Below are 26,311 nucleotides of genomic sequence, written 5' to 3' on the forward strand. Positions count from 1 at the left end.
GTGAACACCTAATGGAAACATTTGTCCATTGTTTCAGCTTGCACTGACTCATCTTTATAGACCTCTCCTTCTACTTTCAGTTTGGCAATTCCTTCCTTTTGTTTAAATTTGCCATTAACGAATCTGTAAATCAATTTCGGTTCTTCTTTGCGTTTGTCAATTATACCTTTTCTAGAGTTCCTTTCTTCCTCTCTACGTATTCTTGTATATTCATTTCTAGTTCTTCTAAATTCTTCCCTTGTTTTCTATTATTACCTCTCTTTCTCCAGTTGTTCCATGCCATGTCCCTCTCTTTTTTGCTATCATACACCTTCTACTAAACCAAGCCTTTTTCCTTTTTTCTTTCCCACTTACTCTTGGCACATATTTTTCCACTCCCAAATTGCAGAGGTATAGAAAGATATCCCACTTCCTCTGCATCTTTCTTGTTTCTCTGAATTTTCTCCTGTCTCCATTTTCAAAAAGTTTCCTCAATCATGTAAAGTTTGTTTTCCCAAAGCTGTATCTTCCCTGCCAATAAAGCTCATCTCTTGGTACCACATTCCCTTTTATCATCTGGAACTCAATGACCACATGGTCATTTTTTCCTATACGACAAAGATATTTCAAAGATTTAATTACATCAGGTTCTTTGGTTAGCAGTAAATCTAGTCTTGCTGGTGTGTCATCACCTCTGAATCTTGTCTCTTCTTTGACCCACTGGGTCATTACATTATTCACTGCTATATTTAACAATATACAGTAGTGCCTCACGAATCTTCACTGCCTCCTGAGTTCCACTCCTCTCAGTTCACTTCTTTTCAATTAAAATCACCCATCAGAATTATGCTGTTGTTTTTCTCAATCACTTTCTGTAGATATCTCACCATGTTTGACAACATCTCCTGGTATTCATCGTCATTCCATGCCCTTGTCGTTGGAGGAACATATACTGCTGGGATGTCTCTCTTGCCATTCTCTCCAGCTTCTAATTTCATATTTATTACTTCAGCCATACCCTCTCACAGTTCCACATCTTCACATTTATGTTGTTCTTCACTGCTATCATCACTCCTCCTCCATTTTTTTCTTTTCTGTCTTTTCTCCATAGTTTGTATTTACCAACTCCCATATGGATATCAATATCCTCTCTTAACTTGGTCTCTACAAAGCACATAATGTCTGGTTCATGCACCCTCAAGAAATTGTTGATTTCTAACTTTGCCGATATTAAACCACCAACATCAGTATATGCCACTTTCCAACGTTTTTCGTTCTTTAGTCCCTCTTCTCTCCCTCTCTCTGTCGGTACCACTTCCTCAATTTCTGATCCATAACTCTCCAACAGAACACTGTCTTCTCTTCTTCTCTTCCTCTGTGTTAATTTTTTGCCTTTGCTTCCTTTACTAGCTCCCTTATTTTAGCTCTTTCTTCCTCATCTGCAGCTCTCCTTATCCAAACATTCTTGAACTCCTCTTTGATAATTTCCATGGGCAGTGAAGGAGGAAGATATTCGCCGGCTCAGACGTACAGAAATGACAATGATTAGGTGGATGTGCAGTGCGTCCCTGCATCCAAGGCCTGGAGAGGCTGGGTTTATGATGGAAGAGTTGAGAGGTAGGATGGGACTGAAGTGCATTGGTGTTGTGATGAGGAGAGGTAGATTGAGATGGTTTGGACATGTGGAGAGGATGGGGGATGATAATTGGGTGAGGAAGGTGAGAAGTGTTAATATTGGGGGTGGGGTTATGAGGGGTAGACCGAGAAAGACATGGGACGAGGTCATTAAGTGTGACCTCAGGGTTAAGGGACTGAACAGGGAGGATGCAATGGATCGTGCAGCGTGGAGAGCCGCCATTAGGTGACCAAGGCCGACACATGCAAGCATGTTGGAGCCTTTAAAAACGAAAACGAAAACGAAAACTATCTATCTGTCTATCTATTGCCAGACGCCTCAATCCCGTTTGGGGTGGCCACAAACAAATCGCCTCCAAGTCGCCCTGTCCCCCGCCATTTCACTGCCCTGCTCCCAACTCACATCCCCCTCTCTCATATACCTCTCCACCCCATCCCTCCATCTCATCCTCGGCCTCCCCCTCCCTCTTCCCCCCTCCACCTCACTCACATACACTCTCTTCGTCAGTCTTTCACCCTCCATCCTCTCCACATGGCCAAACCACCTCAGTGTGTTCCTCATAAGGCTTCCTATCACATCCACATCCACACCACAACGCTCCTTTATATCCTCATACGTCAGCCTGTCTCTCCACGTGACTCCACAGGCTCCTCTTAAATAACTCATTTCCACTGCTCTCACTCTTGACTTGTGTCCTTCCAACAATGTCCAAGCTTCACTTCCATACGTTAGAGTTGGTATCACAATACTGTCATGTAGTAACTTTTTCACTTCCATGCTCACTTCCCTGTTTCTTATCAATGCTTTCAAGGAACCAGCAACCTTTCTTCCCTGCTGTACCCTTTCAAGCACTTCACCCTCCAAACCTCCGTCCTTACTCATCACACTACCCAAATACTTAAACGTACTCACATTTTCCAATTCCTCACCATCCAACCTCGCTGTACATTCACTAACTTCACCTCTCTCAAAGACCATCACTTTACTCTTCCCTACATTCACCTTTAGGTTCCGTTTCTTACACACTCTCTCAAACTCATCCACCAAGCCTTGCAGCTCCCCTTCGTCTTCACTCAACAACGCAGTATCATCTGCAAACAACAGTACAGGGAGTTTCCAAACACTATCCTCTCTCACCAGGGCCACTCAAACATCCACTACCCTACCTTGTACCTCTTTTATTACCCCATCCATGTACAGATTGAACAACCATGGAGACATGACACATCCCTGTTTCAACCCAACTTTCAAAGAGAAAAATTCACTTAGTTCACCATCCACACGCACTGCAGCCTTCGCACCATCGTACATACTCTTCACAGCATTCAACAACTTCCCATCTACTCCATATATTCTTAACACTTTCCACAATCCTTGTCTATCCACCCTGACATATGCTTTCTCCAAATCCATGAAAGCTGCATACAACTTCTTTCCCTTCTCTAGAAACTTTTCCACTAAAGATCTAAGAATGAATATCTGATCTACACAACCTCTTCCCTTCCTAAAGCCTCCCTGTTCTTCTCCAACTAATTTCTCTGTTCTTTCTCTAACTCTGTCCATAAGTATCCTACCATACACTTTTCCTATTATACTAAGAAGACAAATGCCCCTATGATTACCACACACTTCTTTTTCCCCTTTTCTTTTGTACAAGGGAATAATTATACCTGACTTCCAATCCTCCGGGACTCTACCTTCCTCCCAGGCCAATCTGCACATCTTCCACATCCATTCTACTACTATCTCTCCCCCATGCTTCAGCATTTCACCACACACTCCATCAATTCCTGGGGCTTTCCCCGAAATAACTTTCTTCATTGCTTCCACAACTTCTATTCTACTGATTTCTTCCTGTCTTCTCACCTCCCTCCTTCTCCCAGCCATTCCCCAACCACTTATATTCGCATTACTTCCATCCTCTACGTTCAACAATTCCTTAAAGTGTTCTCTCCATCTGCTCACTTTTTCTCCCTTCTCCACTAGTAATCTACCATTTTTATCTTTCACTCCCCTGCTAACTTCACTTCCACCCTGTCTTACTCTTTTCACTTCTCTCCAGAACATTTTCGTACAGTCCCTCCACTTTACACTCAAATTCCTTCCAAATTCCTCATCCACTCTCTTCTTACTCTCTCTTACTAATCTTTTCACCTCTCTCTTTCTTTCCACATATAACTCTCTCTTCCGCCTGTCAACTTCTTCCACGCCCCTATTTCTCATCCATTCATTGTATGCTTTCTTCTTTTGTGCCACAGCCTGTTTCACCTCTTCGAAAACGAAAACAATGTTGATAATTTCATTTACCATTACCTGAGACTTAAACTTTACTTTAATTGGCCTTGCCCCTCCTTCCTCGTATTTTCCTAGCCTACACACTTCTTCAATCTCTTCTTGAGCTTCACTGTTACCCTCCATAGCTACTGATACAACCTCTTTAGCCTCACTCAGTTCTTTTTCCTTTTCTGATCTTACTGTCATACGTTTTTCTTTTACTCATGAGATTATCATGCATTTTTTCTTGTCTGCTATGTCCCTGACTAAATATTCTCTACTTCTTAGTACCCTAACCACTTCCTTCTCCACCTTTTCCTTGCTTTGTTGTTCTATAATCTCTTTTAAATTTATATTTCCTTCCTCTTGAATTTTCTTCCACCCCTTGTGCTGCCCATTGATTTCCTTAATGTGTTCATCTTGCATCCTTGATTTTGATTCATGCTCATCTAGTTTATTTTTCATCCTGTCCCTTTCTTCTTCCAACCTCTTACTTTCTCTTTTGAGCTGTATTATTTCATTTGAGGCAGATTCGTTACTCACTTTTAATTCTGTAAATTGTCTTTCTTGTTCAGCACTGTGTGTGTTGACACTTTTCCAATTTGCTCTGCATTATCTTAATCTCTTTCTCCTGTTCTAAGGTCCATTCCTGCAACTCTCTAATTATTGACCATACCTTTTATAACTCCTGGAATGAAGTCACAGAAAGCACTGTGAGGTTGGATGGTGAGGATATGGAGGATGTGAGTGCATTCAAGTACTTGGGCAGTGTGATGAGTAAGGATGGAACTTTTTGCGGTGAAGTGCTTGAAAGGGTACAGCAGGGAAGGAAGGTTGTTGGTTCACTGAAAGAAGTGATGAGAAATAGGGAGGTGAGTATGGAAGTTACGAAGTCACTGCATGATAGTATTGTGATCCCTACCCTGACGCATGGAAGCGAGGCATGGACCTTGCTAGAGGGGAAGAAGTCAAGAGTGAGAGCAGTGGATATGAGTTACTTGAAAGGAGCATGTGGAGTGACATGGAGGGACAGGCTGGCAAATGAAGAAGTGAAGGAATGTTGTGGGGTGGATGTGGATGTGGCTGAGAAAATTAGGAGAAATACACTGGGGTGGTTTGGACATGTGGAGAGAATGGAGAATGAAAGACTGACTAAAAGCGCATATTTTGGTGAAGTGGGGGGAGGGAGAGGGAGGGAGAAGATGGAGGATAAGGTGGAGGGATGGAGTTGAGAAGTATATGAGGGAGGGGGGAGTGAGCTGGGGGGAGGGTAGCCAAATGGTGGGTGACAAAGCGACTTGGAGGCGTTTTGTCAGCAGCCACCCTTTGCAGGATTAGGGTGTCGGACTATAGATAGATAGATAGACTTTCATCTCTGCCATTTTTTCCACTCTTGCTAGTCTGGTCTGGTTCAGTTTAGTACTTCCTTTACTCTTATCTTCATCGGAGAAGCCCGCAAATTCACCGTCACCAGATGTAAACAATGAACTATCCCTTTCCGTCATGATGCAACCTACGAAAACTTTCTAATTCCATTGTGTCTTGTACTCTTGAACGATCGAAACCTATGTTTTTTTCACTAATATCAGACGGGACCACCACTCACGTATTCATTCACATAATGACAATAGGTTGGTTTTCTTTTCGCTCTGTCGGTGACGTGTGTGTGTGTGTGTGTGTGTGTATTTACCTACACCCACTGCAAATTGACTTAGGACCTACATATTGAATTGCTATGGGAGAGTTGTCTGTCTTTGCTTTGTGTTTCCACCTCTACCAAGGAAATTTTTTGGGCAAGAAGTAACTGGTAACTCCTCTGGTGTTGGCGGGAGGTGATGAAATACTCAGCACGTCAGTGCTTGCCCAGAAGCAAGAGCGGGAGTATATGTTCCCGTCACTCCGAGCTTGCACCTCCCTCTATTTTCGTATGCATTACTGTTTGCCCAGTTATTTTCCTAGAGTCAAGTTGTTAGAAAGTACTGCTCAAGGGATGAGAGGGTCCGTATCATTGCATGGAGGCAGGATAATGTCCCTATCAACACGATTTGTGAACGTGCTGGACGCGCAAAGTCAACCGTCATGAAGATTGTTGCTGCAGCACATGGCCTGCCACCTGATGTCGTACCAGAGCACAAGCAAGGCGGTGGAAAGAAGAGGACGACTTCCAGAGGCACAGATATGCTTCTGAAGAGGGAAGTAATCAAGAATCAACTGACACCAGCAGAATTGAAGAGAATGAATCTCCAGCTGTTACAAGACGTCTCAATTTGAACTATCCAACACCGCTTGCAGAAGGAGCTGGATTTGCCAAACCACACCACAACCAAGAAACTGCTTCTCAATGACTGCATGAAGAAGCAGCACATTCAGTCTGCCAAGAAGTATGCATACTGGACATCGGATGAGTAGAGAAAAGTTATGTTTTCCGATGAAAGCATATTTCAAGTGCTCCAGGTGCGTTCTGCCAAGGTTCGTCACCCTGCCTCCCGTAGTCAATATGACCCTGCTTAGACAGTGCCGACTGTTAAGCACCCACAATCAGTAATGGTATGGGGGTGTTTCTCAGGTGAGATGGGAAGGGGAAGCCTCTACTTTCATCCTAAGAACTTGATGATGAATGGTGGCCGGTACATTCAATTTCTGAAAATCATTTGTTAAACTTTTTTTGCTCTTCATGGGTGCAACTTTTTCATGCACGATTCAGCTCCATGTCACAAGTCAAGAAAGGTGACAAAATGGCTTCAGGATAATCAAATTCAAGTCCTCGACTAGCCTGGCAACAGTCCAGATCTAAATCCGATAGAAAACTGCTGGGCAAAGATGAAGAAAATCATGGCAGAGAAGTCGACACCCAATCTGGACAACCTCAAGACAGAACTAACAAATGACTGGTGCAAAGAAATGTCCTTAGATTACTTTAGAGATCTAAGTGATTGAATGCCAAAATGCATCCAACTGGTCCTGAAAAACAAGGGAAACATGATTTCCTACCAATGAATGGCATTTCATGAACAAACACTGTGATATACATGATTTCTGTGTTTTTTAATACCTTGTGGAGGGAGGTCCTAAGTCGGTTTGCGGTAGCTGTATTTGTATTTACCTATTTGTAGTATATGGGAATTCAGCTAAAGCTTGTGTTGTCCTGCTTCCATATCTACATTTATCTCGTCTAGTTTTAAACACATAAAAATGTTTTTTGCCTGTACTACCTCCTCGTCTAAGTCACTCCAGGTACCTATGCTTCTATTCGGGAAAATGAACCTTTTAAGATCAATAAGACATCTACCATACTGTTCCTCAACTTGAAGTCATGACCACCTGTTCTTCTATCATCCAACACAAAAAGATCCTCTCTATCCACCCTTGCCACTTCTCTCTCTTGTATGACATCTATTATCCTACTACAGATACTTAACAGGTTAGTAACACAAAATCTTCCTTCCCTAAAACCAGACTGTATTGGTGTTATCACTTAATTTTCTTCAAAATACTTTATCTATCTTTTTCCAATAACTTTCTCACAGATTTTACAAACAACATTAGTAAGTGATCCAGGTCTATAATTAAGTGGATCATCCCTATCTCCTCCCCTGAAGATTGGCATAATATTTGCTCTTTTCCAGTCTATAGGTAACAGTCCATTATCCAGAAAGCTCTTAATGATGATACAAACAGGCCACACTAATTGGTCAGCACATTCTTTCAGGATCCATCCAGCCACACTGTCTGGTCCAATTGCTTTCCTCACATCCAAGTCCCTCATCAGCCGTGGCACTTCAGTCATGTCAACTGAAAATTCCACCATTCTCGTCATCCTGGGTTCCATTTCCCTAAATTCTTCTTCCAACACATAGACAGACTGCAGCTTGTTGTTCATTATTTCGCACAAATCTTCTTCTCTTTCGTAAGCTGCATGTCCATCCCTCAATCGTATCATACTGTCCTTAACTTTCATTTTCCATTTACAAACCTATTAAAAAGTTTAGGTTCTTTTTTACATTTAGTTAAAATATTTTTTCGAGTTTCCTTTCTTCCTCTCTCCGCATCCTTGTATATTCATTTCTTAGCTTCCTTTCTTCCTCTCTCCGCATCCTTATATATTCATTTCTTAGCTGCCTGTATTCCTCCCAAGCCTTTTCACTAAACCTTCTTCTCACTTTTTTCCATGCTCTTTTTCTTGCCTCAAGTGCCATTCTACACCTATTGTTAAACCTTTCTTTCTTCCTTTCCATTGTTTTGGAGAATTTTGGTACATATTTACTAACTCCTGTTTTACATAATTCGATCAAAAACTCATATTTCTTATCAACATTTGTGATCTCATTCATTTTACTCCAGTCCGCCCTTTGGAAAAGATCCTCAGGGAAGCAAAGTCTGCCTTCCCATAATTATATCTATTTTCTCTGTGTTTTTCATCTCTTTCTCCTTCCCTTACTCCCACAGCTTCCATCTCAATAACCAGATGATCACATTTACCAAAGCGGCATTGGCAGGTTATATTCTTCACATCGTTTGGGTCCTTTGTAAATACCAAGTCGAGCCTGGATGGTTCGTCATCTCCTCTATTTCTTGTATTTTCTTTAATTGATTATGTTAAAATGTTTTCCATCATCAATTTCATCAATTTACTTCCCCATGATTCCCCATTGTTCCTGGCATCCATACTTTCCCAATCAATTTCTCTATGGTTAACACCCCCATGATTATTATTCTGTATCTTCATTCAAGTAACATTTTTGGCTTTATAAGGGATACTCTTATTAACTGTTCATAATCTTCTTTTGTCCATGCCCTAGTTTGGGGGGACATATAAAATATTATTATCTCTATTTTTTCTCAATAACAGTCCTTTATTTCCATTCTCAAAAGTTCAGCCATGGTATTTTCAATTTCTACATCTTTTGTTCTTAAGTCAGTACGGGTTAGAATCATTACACCTCCCTCAAACTTGCTTTCTCTATCCTTCCTCCAAATATTATAATTGTTCCATTCAAATAATTTTGTATGAACATCTCGGGGCAATTTAGTCTCCACCATCCAAACAATTTCAGGATTCTTTTCATTTACATAGTCTCCAATTTCCCCCTTCTTAGATAATAATCCATCTACATTACTATACATGATTATCAGATTTACTGACCCAGTTTTATCTTTACTCATTCTTCTCTTTTTCATATTCACAACCATCCCCCTTCTTTCCTTCACTTCTAGTTCCTCACATACCACTTCCTTACTTTCATATCCATTATTCATCCATCCATCCATCATCCAATCCTACGTTGCCCCACGAGAAGCGTAGAAGCCCGGGGCTAGGGAAGTTGGTCCTGACATTAAAGATGAGAGTGACCAGCCTCACTCATCCCTGAGTGGCAATATGTGAGCAATAAACCCCAACCATCCCTTGGATATTAACCTTCACTGGTTCAATCCGACTGGAGTGCTGTAATTACCCACTAAACCACCAGCTGCCATAATTTGGTTATATGGTTACCACCCAGCATTGTAAATGGTTTCCTGGTGTACAGGAAACCATTTGGTTTGTCACTCAATGCAGAGTCACCCACAGGCAGAACGAAGAGGAAAGAATGAAGGAAAGAAAGATAGAAGAGGGAGTGTAAAGTCACTCATAGGCAGAAGGAGGAGGAAAGAATGAAGGAAAGAAAAACAGAAGAGGATGGAAGGAAAGAAGGATGGATGAGAGGAAAGGACAGACACCTGAGACCAGCACTACATCAAGTGAGTGGATGGTGAGTGCCCCACCTACCACCCATATCCATTATTCTCCCCCCCAAAATTTTATGTTCTTCCTCTGTCCTCCTGTCATTTTTTTTCCTTTACCTGTTCCTTCAAAGATTCTAAAACTTCTTTTCCTTTTTCATTGAAATAATTTCTTATTATAATATTTCCCATCCCTGCCTCTATACTAAGTTTCCAGGTCACTTTAGGTATGTCATTTACTACACTTTCTGATAACAACTTAAATCTCACTGGTCTTGCATCCCCTTTCCTATAATGCCCTATCCTCCTTACTTCCTCAATTTCTCTTTCCCATTTGCTTCCTTCCGGATCGATCTTGCCTAATATTTTTCTCACTTCATTCAAGTCTCTCTCGAGTCTCACCGATCTAACCTTTTCTTTCTCTTCCGTTTCCAAATATTACCACACATCTGTTCTTTTCTACAGTTTCTCTCACTATTTTTTCTTAGTTCTTCAATATTTTCACTACATTTTCTTTCACTTTTTACTTTTTCATTTCCCTTTCTTCCTGAGTTCCCTTAAGCTGACCACTTCTTTCTGTTCTTCTTCCACATGTGCCCACTTTGCCTTTTGTGTGTGTGTGTGTGTGTGTGTGTGTGTGTGTGTGTGTGTGTGTGTGTGTGTGTGTGTGTGTGTGTGTGTGTGTGTGTGTGTGTGTGTGTGTGTGTGTGTGTGTGTGTGTGTGTGTGCGTGCATGCGTGCGTGTTTTGCATATGTACAATGTGTGTTTTGTCAATGCTTTTTGCGTGCATTGTGTGTGGTTGCTGTGTCCTTTGAGTATGTTGTGCATTTGGTGTGTGTAACTGTTGAGGATGTGTGCAGTACAGTACTGTACAGCATACAGCATCTTTATAGCATTTGTGTGTTGGCATTGTGTACAGGGTACTTTTGGTAGAAGTACAGAGGGGGAAAATGGGTGATTGGTCAAGTGGCCAAAAGAAATCAGGCCTTTCTAATTTTCCGCTATACTGTACTTTTACGGTGCAGTTTTATGTAGTACAGTAACCTGCCAGTATCAAATGGACATGCTATTCAAGATATCACTCTACTGTAAGCTCATTATGAAAGAAGATATGCTCACTCATTTGTTGGTGTGGGTACTGTACACAGATATGCCACCAGTTTCACCAAAACTTAATACAGTTCATAAATGACTAACATATCTAACAAATCATCAGCAAGATTACCGAGGTGTGGAGAGGGCAGGGGCAACTGGCTGCTGGGTGGTCATGATGGTCGGGCGGGCGTGTGGGCTGGTCAGGCAGACGGGCAGGTTGGTCGGGGCGTCTGACTCTAGAGACGGCGGGGGGTGAGCCGAAGACAGGGCGACGGTACACCTCGCACGCACTGTCGCCCCCCTGCCTGGCTGCCGCCGCCGCCGCTGCTGCTGCCGCTGCCGCTGCTGCTGCTGCTGCTGCTGCTGGAGTTGCGTCTACTGGCAAAGAGTAGGTGTCTGCAAAGAAACGAATGTAATAATGATGATGACAATGACATTTTAATTATGACATACCCTGTATGAGAATCTTTGAGCTGACTAAGTCAAGTAAATCTTTTCATCAAATTCCACTGCCTAACAATATTCTGTCTATCCAAGGTGACCAAGATGAATGAGGCAGCCACCTTCTATGATCTCAATTTACCTTTTCATGAAGAAAGTGAAAAATGTGAGTCAGTAGTAGGGTTGCGAGAGGCAGACTGAAAAACACCTGGGGCAAGGTCATAGAGTGTGACCTCAGGGATAAGGGACTGAACAGGAAGGCTGCCAAAAATCAAGCAGAGTGGACAGCCCCCTTTAGGATGACCAAGGCCGATCCATGCAAGCATGATGGAGCCTTTATAAAAAATACAGTAGCCTTCCCAGTCTGCAAGCTTCCACCAAGACACTGTCATATTCAAACCCCAAGACTTCAGTGATGGCTTCATTTGAAAGAAATGCTATGGACAGCCCCAGCCCATGAATCTCTCCTCTGTGAATGGTTCACTGAAGTCTCTCCACTGAGGAAGGGTGAGGGTGCACCACTATATCTCACCACACCCACCGGCTTATCAGTGGTAGGTAAGAGAACCCACTCTCTCTCAACTGAGTAACCATGAAAAAGACTCAACCCTCATGATTTTGTTATGTTTTTCCTAGAAGTATGCCACTGAGCTGTTTGTCCTCTATGACCTAATGAACAAGAAACCCCCAGTATTCAAATGACCAATATCTAGATTTTCATTTTTGTACCAAAACGCTTTATCTAAATATTCTCACATCTGAATTCCCAGTACAAAACAATACCCTTATGAAAATTATTTTTCAACTATATGAAGTATCCATTTATCTATCTATCTATCTATTGCCAGATGACTCAATCCCATACGGGGTGGCCACAAACAAATCGCCTCCACGTCGCCCTGTCCCCTTCGATTTCACTGCCCTGCTCCCACCTCACACTCCCTTATCTCATATACCTCTCCACCCCATCCCTCCATCTCATCCTTGGCCTCCCCCTCCCTCTCCCCCCCTCCACCTCACTCACATACTCTCTCCTCATCAGTCTCTCACTCTCCATCCTCTCCACATGGCCAAACCACCTCAGTGTGTTCCTCCTAATGCTTCCTATCACATCCACATCCACACCACAACGCTCCTTTATATCCTCATTTGTCAGCCTGTCTCACCATGTGACTCCACAGGCTCCTCTTAAATAACTCATTTCCACTGCTCTCACTCTTGACTTGTGTCCTTCCAACAACATCCAAGCTTCACTTCCATACATTAGAGTTGGTATCACAATACTGTCATGTAGTAACTTTTTCACTTCCATGCTCACTTCCCTGTTTCTTATCACTGCTTTCAAGGAACCAGCAACCTTTCATCCTTGTTGTACCCTTTCAAACACTTCACCCTCCAAACTTCCATCCTCACTCATCACACTACCCAAGTACTTAAGCGTACTCACATTTTCCAATTCCTCACCATCCAACCTCACTGTACATTCACTGACTTCACCTCTCTCAAAGACCATCACTTTACTCTTCCCTACATTCACCTTTAGATTCCATTTCTTACACACTCTCCCAAACTCATCCACCAAGCCTTGCAGCTCCCCTTCGTCTTCACTCCACAACACAGTATCATCTGCAAACAACAGTACAGGGAGTTTCCAAACATTACCCTCTCTCACCAGGGCCACTCCAACACCCACTACCCTACCTTGTACCTCTTTTATAACCCCATCCATGTACAGATTGAACAACCATGGAGACAAGACACATCCCTGTTTCAACCCAACCTTCAAAGAGAAAAATTCACTCAGTTCACCATCCACACGCACTGCAACCTTAGCACCATCATACATACTCTTCACAGCATTCAACAACTTCCCATCTACTCCATATATTCTTAATACTTTCCACAATCCTTGTCCATCCACCCTGTCATATGCTTTCTCCAAATCCATGAAAGCCGCATACAACTTCTTTCCCTTCTCTAGAAACTTTTCCACTAAAGATCTACGAAGGAATATCTGATCTACACAATCTCTTCCCTTCCTAAAGCCTCCCTGTTTTTCTCCAACTAATTCCTCTGTTCTTTCCCTAACTCTGTCAATAAGTATCCTACCATACACTTTTCCTATTACACTAAGAAGACAAATGCCCCTATGATTACCACACACTTCTTTTTCCCCTTTTCTTTTGTACAAGGGAATAATTATACCTGACTTCCAATCCTCCGGGACTCTACCTTCCTCCCAGGCCAATCTGCACATCTTCCACATCCATTCTACTACTATCTCTCCCCCATGCTTCAGCATTTCACCACACACTCCACCAACTCCTGGGGCTTTCCCCGATTTAACTTTCTTCATTGCTTCCAAAACTTCTATCCTACTGATTTCTTCCTGTCCTCTCATCTCCCTCGTTCTCCCAGCCACTCCCCAACCACTTATACTCGCATTACTTCCATCCTCTATGTTCAACAATTCCTTAAAGTGTTCTCTCCATCTGCTCACTTTTTCTCCCTTCTCCACCAGTAATCAATCATTTTTATCTTTCACTCCCCTGCTAACTTCACTGCCACCCTGTCTTACTCTCTTTACCTCTTTCCAGAACATTTTCTTACAGTCCCTCCACTTTACACTCAAATTCCTTCCAAATTCCTCATCCACACTTTTCTTACTCTCTCTTACTAATCTTTTCACCTCTCTCTTCCTTTCTACATATAACTCTCTCTTCCGCCTCTCAACTCCTTCCACGCCCCTATATCTCATCCATTCATTGTATGCTTTCTTCTTTTGTGCCACAGCCTGTCTCACCTCTTCATTCCACCATGCTGTTCCTTGCACCCCCCTCCGTTTTCTCTTCACCTCACACACCACATCACATGCTGCACATATTTCTTCTGTGAATATCCTGCACACACCTTCCACGTCCCCCATCTGCTCCAATTCATATTTACCCAATAGTTCCTCCACTCCTCTCTCATATTCTGCCTTTTTCCCATCCTCTTGTAACCTTTCCACTCTCCTTGCAACTACTCCTTCTTCCCATCCTTCCCTTCTTCTATTTCTCCATCTTACTTGGATCTTAATTCTGGGCACCACCAAGTAGTGGTCAGTAATTCCACTCCCCCAACCTCTATAAGCTCTTGCATCCATTACACATCTTCGCATCCATTCATCCACACACACATAATCAATCATTGCCTTCCTTTCATTCAGTTCACCACCCACCCTTCTCATCACTCGCCATGTATACATGTGGATCATTTTGTGCCTGAAGTGGGTATTGGCTATCACCAACCCCCTCCCAGCACAAATGTCCACTAACGCACTGCCATTCTCATCTATCTCAGCAGGCACACCCCACTCACCAACTATTCCATCCACCTTCACACTCCCTACTTTACCATTCATATCACCGATCAAAAACACTCTCTCATTCCTTCCAAACTTTTCCATGCATACTTCCACATTTGTCCAGAACTCTTCTCTCACTCTGCTTGCACGATCTTGCGTTGGCTCATACATGCACACAATCGCCCACATTTGTATTCCAACTTTCAATCTTACCCACACAATCCTTGACCCAACTGATCCATACTCTCTTATGTTCTTCCACCTTTTACTCACAACAATACACACTCCCTCTTTTGCCCTCTCATTCTCACATACTCCTGCACATGTACCCCATCCATACTCCCATTCTCTTACACTCTCACCTTTCCATTTAGTTTCAGTTACTCAACATACATCCACTTTTGCACCCTCAAGCACCTGGACAATCTCTCTCTCTTTCACCTCATCATTCGCACCCCTTACATTCCATGTTGTGATGCGTACCATGTCCTTTGTCCGGTCCTTGGTCGTCATCTTTTGGTCAGTCCTTGTCTGAGGCTTCTTGTTCGTCTTTTTAGTTAGCTGTTTTCCGGGGAGAGTCACTAACCCTCCGCCAACCCTTTTAGTTGCCTCGTACAACAAGCAGGGATACTGGGGGAGTATTCTTGAAAAAAAACCCTAACCCCTTAAAGAGTGTGTCTGTATCGAACTGTACTTTTTGCAACAAAAACCTTTAACTCAATCCACTGTTGTTGTTATTGTTGTTGCTCAACACCAGCCATGGTTGGCCCAGCAAACCCATCGACCACAGGTAGGCAACTGCTCTTGTGGGATAATGCCATACGTTCTCTGTGATGCTGATGTTGTGTCTGTGTCTTAACACGGCATGTGTTGCAATGATTTAAAATGTTGGTTAAGTCCTGTGAACCCATTCTACAAGAAAGGCACGTACTCCTCCATGATTCCAGCCTACCTAAACCTAAGTTGGTAATTATGTGGGGCTGGGTGATGTCCTAGTGAGGAGAACTCCATCAGCTCTACTTAAGGATGCCTCTGATGGGTGGATGATGGAAGAAGGGGTGTCACACTATTATGAGCAAGGTATGGTTTTGCCCTGCATGTGATATGGGTATGTAAGTGTTTCTTTATTGTCAGTGATGGGGTGTCTGGCGGTGGAATGCTGTTGAAGTGAGTCCTGTAATGTTTGTGTGGGGACTAGAGGTGGAATGTTGTTGAAGAGAGTCTGGTAATATTTGTGTGGGGACTAGTTGTATTGTGTGGCTCTACACATACAGTAGAGACAGGGGTGCTCAGTGTTAGCACTGATGGCTGCACAGAACGTGTGCCTGTTGTGTCAAGAAATTCTCTAACTGAATCAGTATTTCCATTTATCTGGGAGTAACCCTCTATAGCCACCTGACATAATCCCATATAACCCATGTGTTACTGAGTGTTATCTAAACTCTGTTGCTTGTATTGTGCTGTTGCAACTGTATAATGAATTTATTATGACTAGATATGTACTTGGGGGAAGATGACAAATTCACATAGGAGTAATATGCTACGGCCATTTCACGTAACTCCATATAACCCATGTGTTGTTGACTGTTATCTGAATTCTGCTGCAGGTATTAGACTCCTATATGTGTGTAATGAGTATATCATGAATGGTTATGTAATTTGGGGAAGGTGAATAAAGTCACACATACGTAAACCTCAATGGCAGCTTCACAAAATCCATTATAACCCATGCTGTAACCACCTTGATATCTCGGGGGGGGGGGGGAATTTCTGAGCTAACTTTGCTTGACATAACCCCTTCAGATACCAGGGGCTGCCTTTTAAATAATCACCTTTTATTTGTTAATCCACAAACCACGCATTCTATAATTTAGATATGCTCAAATCGTTAGCCCCTCTCTGGATAAAAGAAGTCCCAGTGCAACTTCACAGAAGCTAATACAGTAGTCAGTGTTTTTTATGTCTGTTTAATTTGCAAGGACTCCTGTAAAAGTTTTAATAAGTTGCAAAAACCTCACGAGATAAATCTGAATTTTTAATGCTATTCCTAGACTACTTATGGTAAACAGAGTGATAAAAAAAAAAATCAAACAACTAAAGTTTTCGGAGGTTCTCTTGCTGAGTGAAATGCTTTTAATTTATTCTTTTGGGTGCACATGGCATCTGTAAAATGTGAATCACACACTTGACAATGAAAGTGTCTTCTACTAAGGTCGATAACAGTAGGCTTTTGTCATCACAGCAAGATGCATATTTCCCAGGATCAATGTGTGTTTATGATTTGAATTTATTTTTCTACCTGTCTGAAAGCAAGAGTGGCAGAAGAATTTCATACAAATTATCCCAATGCTTAAGTTCCAAATAAAATGATGATCATGTGACTGTTTCTTGTTTGGGGGAAACTGGGAGTGCCACCAATATGAAGTGTAGTGGAAAACTATGTATTCTGATTGATGATAAAGTGGAAAATGTGAGGCTAAAAGTGGTGTTTCCTCCAAACAATGACTTACATAAATCTCATGGACAATTAGGATTGTCATGTGTAAGTGCCCATATGGCTGTGACACAGCTAAATTACCATTCATATAATGTTCACCTTGTCCAACAGTGGAAATATGAGTACTGTAGTGTGGTTTAAAAAAAAAAAAAAAAAAAAAAAAAAAAAAAAAAAAAAAGCTTACACTACTGCAGGTGGTTTCATGTTCAGTGATGAACATGGAGCAGATAGGATCAATACAATTTTCTCCACTGGTGAATGAAGCATGGTTTCATCTTGGCAGATATATGACCAGCCAGAATGCAAGATCTGTTGTGCAGGAAATTCACATGTTGCATGAGAGACCTTTACACTAGGAAAAAGTAAGAGTATGGTGTGTTCTCTCTCTTGGTACCACATACTGGCCCCCCCTCTTCCCTCACTTTTTAGGGGTACCATAAATTGGACTGTATGCCAAGATATTGTCATCCAAACTGTTTCATTACCTGAAACAAACTTTACTGGTGATTCCAACATGAACAGCAACAAGCCACAGACCTGCTGAAACAATGTTGGCTCTTTGATTTACTAATATCCATGGGATTACGGTTCCCACAACCCATGATATTCACCACCAGATTTCTTTCCCTGGGGATACAATATCTCAAAGGAGTGGTCTACAGAAGTACTGTAGCCCAGACATGATGGATGAGCCGAAAGCTAACAATGATATTACCTTTAAAGGCATTAATGTCTTGACTTTGTGCAATGTGGCTTCAAATACTATATGGAAAAAAAAAGGGTGCAGGTGTGCATCCAGGAATGGCATAGCCATTTTTGACACTTCCTGTTACCATAATCTAGCTATGGTTCTTATAGGCATGGTAAGTTTGTACGCAGTCAATGACTCCTTTTTTGTGTGTCTTTGCTTTCTGTATTATTTTCAGTTTAAACAGTGTTTACTGGTTTACAATACTTTTAATGACAAGAGCTCAGATGCTGAATACTGTGCTTCTATCTATCTATCTATAGCCAGACATGTAGAGGTGTATGGTATGTAGGAGGACTGCTGGGCCTTGATAGCAGGCTGTGAAGCCTATGCCCAGAGTAAGACACATTAAAAAAAAAAAAAAAAAAAAAAAAAAAAAAAGACGTCCTTAAATTCTGATATTTTGCACGTTTCTGTTTTATAATTTGGTTCCTCCCCTTTTCCTTTTAGTGGTGGGAATAAGGTTGAGATGATGAAGATTATTCATGATGCTGATGCTGATACAGGAATACTCAGACATATGATCAACCGTTATACGAGTACAATACCTCGCCATGGTGATGTAAAAAAAATTAACAGTCTTCCCTGCCTATTGATGGCCAGTCCCCGGTTATCCGATGTTTTTTTTCCAATGGTTTCTTTTTTAACTAATACTGATGATATTTTAGACTTACATTTTTTGTTTAGGTTGATATAAGCTGTTTTTAGACTTAGATTAATGTATTTTAGTCACTGGTGGGGTAAACACTGTCATTTTGGGGTACAGTTTACTAAATTTGATTTTTTTTTTCCGGGCTTATTTTTGATTACTTTTATATATGATTTTTGGGTTTAGGTGAGTTATAAACTGCTTTTAGGCTTAGTTTATCTTGTTTTAAAGCTATCTGGGGGTTTAGGTGATTTGGAAACTTGTTTTTGGACTCATTTGGTTGGGTTCTGAAGTTGGTTGGAGGAGGGGATCCCAAGGCTCTCCAACACATCCCTATCCTTTCTACGTTATAATGTCCATGATTAACGATACCTCAGCTCAAGGGTTTTCCCAAACGCATCCCATCATTATAACGAGGACGGCCTGTACTGATGATGATGATCACATGGCTTCATTAGGGGCACAGGATGCTGAGGGATAATATATGCAAGTGCAGCCTGGGAAAATGTATAGATATTATGAGGACAGTGTACAAAGACTGCAGTGCCCTTACAAAATCTCTACAGGGTAAGTATAAGAGCAGTAAAGAGGCACTACAGGGACAATATACGAGCAGTTGAAGGGCAACACCGTATAAGAGCAGAATAAAGACTGAATATGGTGACAACAAATGGTCAGCACTGTATATGGACATTACACGTGCAGTTGAAAATATAAGATCAGAATAAAAGACAGCACAAGGATGGTATAGACACGATAAAAGAGCAGTATACAGTCAGTATAAGGACTTGCAGGCTTGCAGGAATTGGTTCTTTCTTTCTTGCATAAAAAATTACAAGAACAGTACAGGAAGAGTATAAAGGTAGTATACGAGCAAACCAAAGGCAATAAAATAGCATGTGGACAGTTTAGAGGTAGTATAGAGCCAGTGTAAAAGCAGCTTGCAGACAGTATAAAGACAGTATAAGGACAATAAAAGGGCAGTATTGGGACAGTATAAAGGTAGTACACGGGCAGTACAGAGACAGTATAAGAGCAGTAGAGACGGCATACTTGCAGCATAGGGCAAGTGGCCAGCCAGTAAAGGGACAGTATACAGGCAGAGTATAAGGGAAGAACAGGGACAGTACAAGGGCAGTATGGGGACAGTACAAGGGCAGTATAGTGACAGTACAAGACAAGGGCAATTTAGGGATAGTACATGGGAAGCATACAAACAGTACAAGACAGGGGCAATATATGGACAGGACATGGGAAATACAGAGACAGTACAAGACAGGGGCAATATAGGAACAGTACATGGGAAGTATGGGGACAGTACAAGGGAAGTATAAGGGCAGTTTAGGGACAGTACATGAGTATTATAGTGAAAGTAAAAGGGCACTACAGTGACAGTACCAGGGCAGTACAATGAAGGTACAAGGGTAGTACAGTGACAGTACAAGGGTGGTATACTGACACTACAGGCATAGTACAGTGACAGTACAAGGGCAGTATATTGACAATACATGGGTAGTATACGGAAAGTAGAAGGGTGGTAGAGGGACAGAACAAGAGTGGTATAGTGACAGTACAAAGGTGGTATAGTGACAGTACAAGGGTGGTATAGGGACAGTACAAGGGTGGTATAGGGACAGTACAAGGGTGGTATAGGGACAGTACAAGGGAGGTATAGGGACAGTACAAGGGTGGTAGAGGGACAATACAAGGGCAGTATGAGGACAAGTGCAGTATATGGACAATACAAGTGCAATGTAAGGGCAGTATAAGGGCAGTACAGGGATAGTACAAGGGCAGTACAAGGAGAGTAAAAGTGCAGTATAAGGACAGTACAAGGGCAGTATGGTGACAGTACAAGGACAGTATAAGGATAGTACTGTATACTGACAGTATAAAGGGCAGTACAGTGACAGTACAAGGGCAATATAGTGATATTACAAGGGCAGTACAGGGACAGTACAAGGGCAGGACAGTGACAGTACAAGGGTAGTATAGCAACAGTACAAGGGCAGTATAGTGACAGTACAAGGACGGTATAGTGACAGTACAAGGGTAGTATAGTGACAGTACAAGGGCAGTATAATGACAGTACAAGGGCAGTATAGTGACAGTACAAGGGCAGTATAATGACAGTACAAGGGTAGTATAATGACAGTACAAGGGCAGTATAATGACAGTACAAGGGCAGTATAGTGAGTTTAAGGGTAGTATAATGACGGTACAAGGGCAGTATAGTGACAGTACAAGGGTAGTATAGTGACAGTACAAGGGCAGTATAGTGACAGTACAAGGGTAGTATATTGACAGTACAAGGGCAGTATAATGACAGTACAAGGGCAGTATAATGACAGTACAAGGGTAGTATAATGACAGTACAATGGCAGTATAATGACAGTACAAGGGTAGTATAATGACAGTACAAGGGTAGTATAATGACAGTACAAGGGCAGTATAATGACAGTACAAGGGCAGTATAGTGAGTTTAAGGGTAGTATAATGACGGTACAAGGGCAGTATAGTGACAGTACAAGGGTAGTATAGTGACAGTACAAGGGCAGTATAGTGACAGTACAAGGGTATTATATAACACAACAAGGACAGCATAAAAGCAGTAAAGAGAGCAGTAGTAGCAGCTGCAAACCCAAGCTTATCTGAACGTGAACCCAGTGGACTGCAGGCTGAAGCTGTCCTCCTGCGATCCACCATCCTCCTTTCAAGGGGATAGGGAGCGAGGGGACGGGCGTTTGTATACCTGGGCAGGAGCTGACCAGTCATATCAGTGCCTCCACGCGAATACGTCCCACTCCAGCATCATACATACAGAATAGGTACAGTATTGGGACAGTATAAGGGCAGTATAGGGACAGTGTATAGGGAAGCGTCACTGCCCGGGGTCTCCACCAACCTTGGCCTTGCATTCCACACATACCTCAACTCTCCCTCCCACCGTCCCTTCCTCCTTCTCTCCCTCTCTCCCTCCCTCTCTCCATTATCACTCCTACTCTTCCTCCTCCTCCTACTGACTCACGCTCCCTCACCACCTCACACATTTCAGTCATCATTCATTTCCACCTAAAACTGTAACGAAAAGAAATGTGTGTGACGTTTGGCAGCGATGGAGGAGTTGCCAGCGCTCGCCATTCCAGTATAGCCATGACGCTTTGCTGTGTTAGGCGGTTGGGAGGTGAGGTAGGCTGTTGGTAGGTGAGACAGGCTGTTGGGAAGTGGGGTAGACTTTTGGGAGGTGAAGTAGGCTTTTTGGAGGTGAAGTAGGCTCTTGGAAGTTGAGGTAAGCTCATGGGAGGCGAAGTGGTGGTTGGGAAGTAAGGTTTGCCGTTCGGATGAGGTGGGCTGATGGAAGGTGAGGCAGACTGTTTGTAGGTGAGGCAGGTCTTGGGAGCCTGGGAGGTGACGTAGGTTCCTGGTAGGCTGTTAGGAAGTGAGACAGTTTGTTGGGAAATGAGGCAGGCTGTTGGGAGGTAAGTAGGCTGTGTGAGACTCCGTTAGGAAAGGAACTGGAAAAATGTGAGAGTGGGTACTGAGTGGAAGTATTTAAGTGGTGGTGGTAGTGGTGAACAACGGTGGCGGATGTGGTACGTTAGAGTCACACCAAAATCGTCATTACTTTGTAAGCTACTGTAAATCCACTGAAATCTGACTACAGGCTCCTCGCCTCCTATGTGAAGCAAGAATTCAAATGTTAAAACTGTCGACTCCCTATCGACTCTCAGGCAAAATCTGATGCTGCACGCTACAGGTTAAAGCTAAAAGTCATAAGTGAAGGTGAAAGTTTGAAATATCAATGTAAGTCACTAAAATTCTGAAGGGGTTACTTTTCTCACTCCTTTTTTGTCCAACTCTCTAATGCAAGAGTTAACCGTTACTCCCAGTCCTTCATTTATGCAACAGGTCAACTCTGGAACTGTCTCCCTCTGTCTGTATTTCCTGCTAGCTATGATCTCCAGTCTTTCAAACGCGGCGTGTCCAGGCATCTCGAAATGATCGGATCTTGAATTTGGCTGTCTTGTATATTGTTTTTCTCTTGCAAGGAACAGTTATTGCGGGCTCGCGGCCTTTGGTTCCTTCTTCCTAACATGAAAAAAAAAAATAGTATTTCCTCATATTGAAATTTTTTCTGGCCGGGGGGGGGGGAGAGGATGAAAGAACTAAAGGCCAGAATCCCGCAAAACTGTTCCATCCAAGGAAAACAAGAGCCAAAATCAACATCCGTTCCTTATGCATGCAAACGGTTAACTAATTCAAATTAAAACGGCACAACTGATGTCAGTAGAGTTGTACAGTTATCCAAACCTTTCAGCGCGGCGAAGTCTATGTTAGCCTATTATGTTCTTGTTATCTCCAGACGATTTCATTCGGCCTAGGAGAGACCTAAAACAGACCTGAAATTGTCTTTAATGCGCCCACAACTAGGGCACTCACTTAAGCTGGATAAAATATCTGGCAGCAATAAAAGCATATCCTAAAGACGTTTCTGTATCGATTTCTTTCTTTAATGGATGCAAGTATAAATGAATCACCACGATAACCTGTGGCAAAGAACTTGCTTGTATGTCTAGGTTTGATGGAATTAACTTTTTGACAGTATTGGGCTTCCACACAGCCTACACTACTGTATAACTTGATAAAATATCGATCTTTTTCTCAGTCCCTACAACCATACTGTAATAAAGATTACCTCCCCCCCCCCTCTCTTTTGGGCGCTCAGAGACCCTCAGAATACCTTGCAAATTCATCATATAACAGGAAGCGCTCTGAGAGTTCAACACCCGCTCCCATCAACCACTCTATACGGGCCGAGTCTTTCGAGTCTGCACTTTGACCATAATTTTCTACCTTTCCGAAATGGTGGGGGGGGGGGGAGTGGACTCCCCTCAAAACAAATGAAGACCCATTGAAATAGGAATGTAGGAAGACCCACCGTGGGTCACAAAAAGACCCCCTCAAATAAGACGTGTTCATTACTGTTACGGTAAAAATACCAGTATATGATCATTCGGAGAGTGAATAAGAAAGTAACCTCTATTATTTTCGTTATGAAAGTTAGGAGACAGAGCAATTCGCTCGCAACCTATTGTCCCTGTTCATCACATGATAAAGTAGACACAAGTTTTAAGTTCGTAATATTGCCTCCAATCTTATAGCAATGTGATTTTTAGCCACCCTAGCTATATTCTTTACAGTGGCTTTATGTCACAGAATAATTGAAATATACCAACGTTATTAACGAAGTTTCTTTTATCTCATTTGCAAGATATGTTAAAAATATGCTTCCTTAGCTCGTGATTCAGGACAGACTTTGAAGATGACACGCCGTACAGTACATACTGAGTAAAAAAAAAAAGGGGGAAGGGGAGGGGGAGTATGTTATTGGGAATGCTGCATCCTGAGGCTTCGAACAGTGTTCTGGTAACAATTATCCACTGCATATGGCCGAAAACTGGCCTGAATTCAAAGACATCTACCAGAGGGTGCTTACAGAGCCCAACCGTAAAAGTGCAACTCCGCTAGTCCCGCTCCCCCACCTGGAGGGCCGCCGCTGTCGCAGGTGATGACCCACCCAAATATACGAGTACTGGCCTAGTGTGAACACTGCCGTCCACAAAAGTCTTAATATTTAATTACTTATTCTTGCCGAACACTTAACCTTTCCACCGACTTTAATTCAAATCAGATCAAAAGTGTGTGAGTTGACTTTGCCAAGTGACCACTGGCCTTTGACATATTGTTCTCAAAATCGAAGCTATCCTGGTTTTAACCTACATCATTCCAAAGTTTAGTCAACACTGGATCAAAACTGTTTAAGCTGAGCTTGCTATGTGACCTTGACCTTTGACATAGTTTTAAAAAACAGATCAGCCTCTTAAGTGATACTCAACTCATCCACCAAGTATGATCTAAATGAAATCAAAACTGCTTAAGTTACATTGTTCGCACTAAGACACACAGGTCGAACTTTGACCTGGTACTGTAACCCCCACCATTGACTAATTGTTCTCAAAACTGAATCCCTTCATTATTGCCTCATCTCTTAATCTTCCACCTTGTGTGGTTCAAATAAGATCCTTCGCCTCTGATCTTTCCCTGTGACCTTGACTTCTGACTGATAGTTCTTAAAACGTAATTTGTTTCTTCTTGCTCTACGTTTAATCCTGCCACAAGTTTGATTTAAATCAGATACAGTCCATGTAAACTGGCCTTGCCCTGTGACCTTGACCTCTGACCTACTTTTTCAATAGGTGTATTTTTTGGCTAACCCTCAACAATTCCACCGGGTTTGGTTAAAAATGGCTAAAATCTATTCGAGTAATTTTGCTGACAAACACGCTCATTAATCTAACTTTGATTTTGTTCTGTGGTTTTATCCTTTGACTGTTCTCAAAACAGTCAAAATAGAGTCACTTCTGACTGTTCTCAAAATAGAGTCACTTCATTCTTGCACTGCCGTCAACTCTTCCTCCAAGTTTGGTCTAAACTGGACATAGTGGTTTTACTAGGGCAACGTTTGATCCAGCCCTGTGACCCTGACCGCTGACATATTATTCTAAAAATAATAAACGTTTTGTATTTGGGCTGTAACTCCACCCTTCCACCAAAAAAAAAAAAGAAAAAAAAACGCTGTTTTGCTACACACACACACACACACACACACACACACACACACACACACACACACACACACACACACACACACACACACCGCTAAAAACATGATATATACACATTCTCGCTCTGAGAGCGCAGGTGTAATAATTGTTTACAAAATAACGCATGATTCAATATGAGTATATAAGTTACACCATAAATTATTATAAAATATAAAACTGAAAAAAAAAAAAAAATGCAACTCTTGTTCAGTCTGTTAATCAACTTTAGCCATGGGTCAATGCCTATATTTGACTTGTTTTTGTCTGAAGGAACTGAACCACTCCCACAATTAATAATTTCAATACAAAGCCGTAGTTACATACTTAATACAGCCTTAAGTATGAGGCAGGTGAAAGTCTCTTTGGTTGCCAGTCAAATCAATCTTTCACTCAAACTAGATTACCCTAGGTCATCAGCCGACCTGAAAGGCGTTAGAGATCTTGATCAGCTTAAAGTAAACGCATTATAATGCGCCACATCTGAACCTATAGCAGCATCAGTGAGAAGTGGAGGTCCAGTTACACTTCCTGACATTCATGCATCTTATCTCCCTCTTTATTTCCCTAATCAGAATCATGTACCGGTTCCTCCCCCTCTTTATATTTTTCTATATATTCCTTTTCTCTGACCTGTGATAAACTTTAATCAGTCATATGACCATCTCGGGAATAGTTTCTTGGCCATTTTAGCTGATAACTGGCAACCCCCGTTCATTCATGTCACTGCCACCACCAGTCATGAGAATACGTCAAGACAGTCAGGTGTACAGTACCAATTGTCAGGTCCCTGCTACACCCTGATGCTGTCCAAGACTCAAATGTGGCATGCTGTACAACCGCCTCCACTTCCAGGCACTGCAGGGGATGGCGCGTCGGTGGTCTTCTGTGACACTAATGTATTGGTTAACATCTCACGTTTACTTTGTAGGAACATGCCCATTATGGCAATCCGACCACAGCAGACGCAAGACAAACAAATACACTGATGTCACGTAAGACCCCCAACACACCACTCCCTGTAGTACATAGAAGTGAGGTGTACACTGGTCTTGCCTCCCATTTGCCTCCACACTACCCCGTTCACTCTTCCCTGGCGTAAAATTGCCACCTCTATCATCAGTTCTGACCTGTGGCAACAGATTAATACTGGAATATGATGCTAGTCACGAAGTTCTATGGAAAGGATGCTGAGCCCGTAGTTTTGTCTTATTCTGCCTTTCAGATGTGGAAAATAGGCTGCAAAAGGGGCTTGACAATGG

General features: G+C 42.2%; 1 protein-coding gene across 1 annotated transcript in view; it reads right to left on the reverse strand.

Annotated features, from left to right (window-relative positions):
• Positions 1-26,311, reverse strand: part of LOC145393725 (uncharacterized) — an 86,508-nt gene that overhangs the window by 39,203 nt on the left and 20,994 nt on the right. Inside the window, exon 2 of the mRNA XM_080267769.1 lies at positions 10,837-11,102. Coding sequence (XP_080123895.1) covers positions 10,837-11,102 — 266 coding nt within the window. The remainder of the gene's footprint in view (positions 1-10,836; positions 11,103-26,311) is intronic.

Source organism: Coenobita brevimanus, chromosome 25, assembly GCF_032717465.1.
Source record: "Coenobita brevimanus isolate Jiangsu-jjx chromosome 25, ASM3271746v2, whole genome shotgun sequence".
In the NCBI taxonomy this organism is placed as follows: Eukaryota; Metazoa; Arthropoda; class Malacostraca; order Decapoda; family Coenobitidae; genus Coenobita; species Coenobita brevimanus.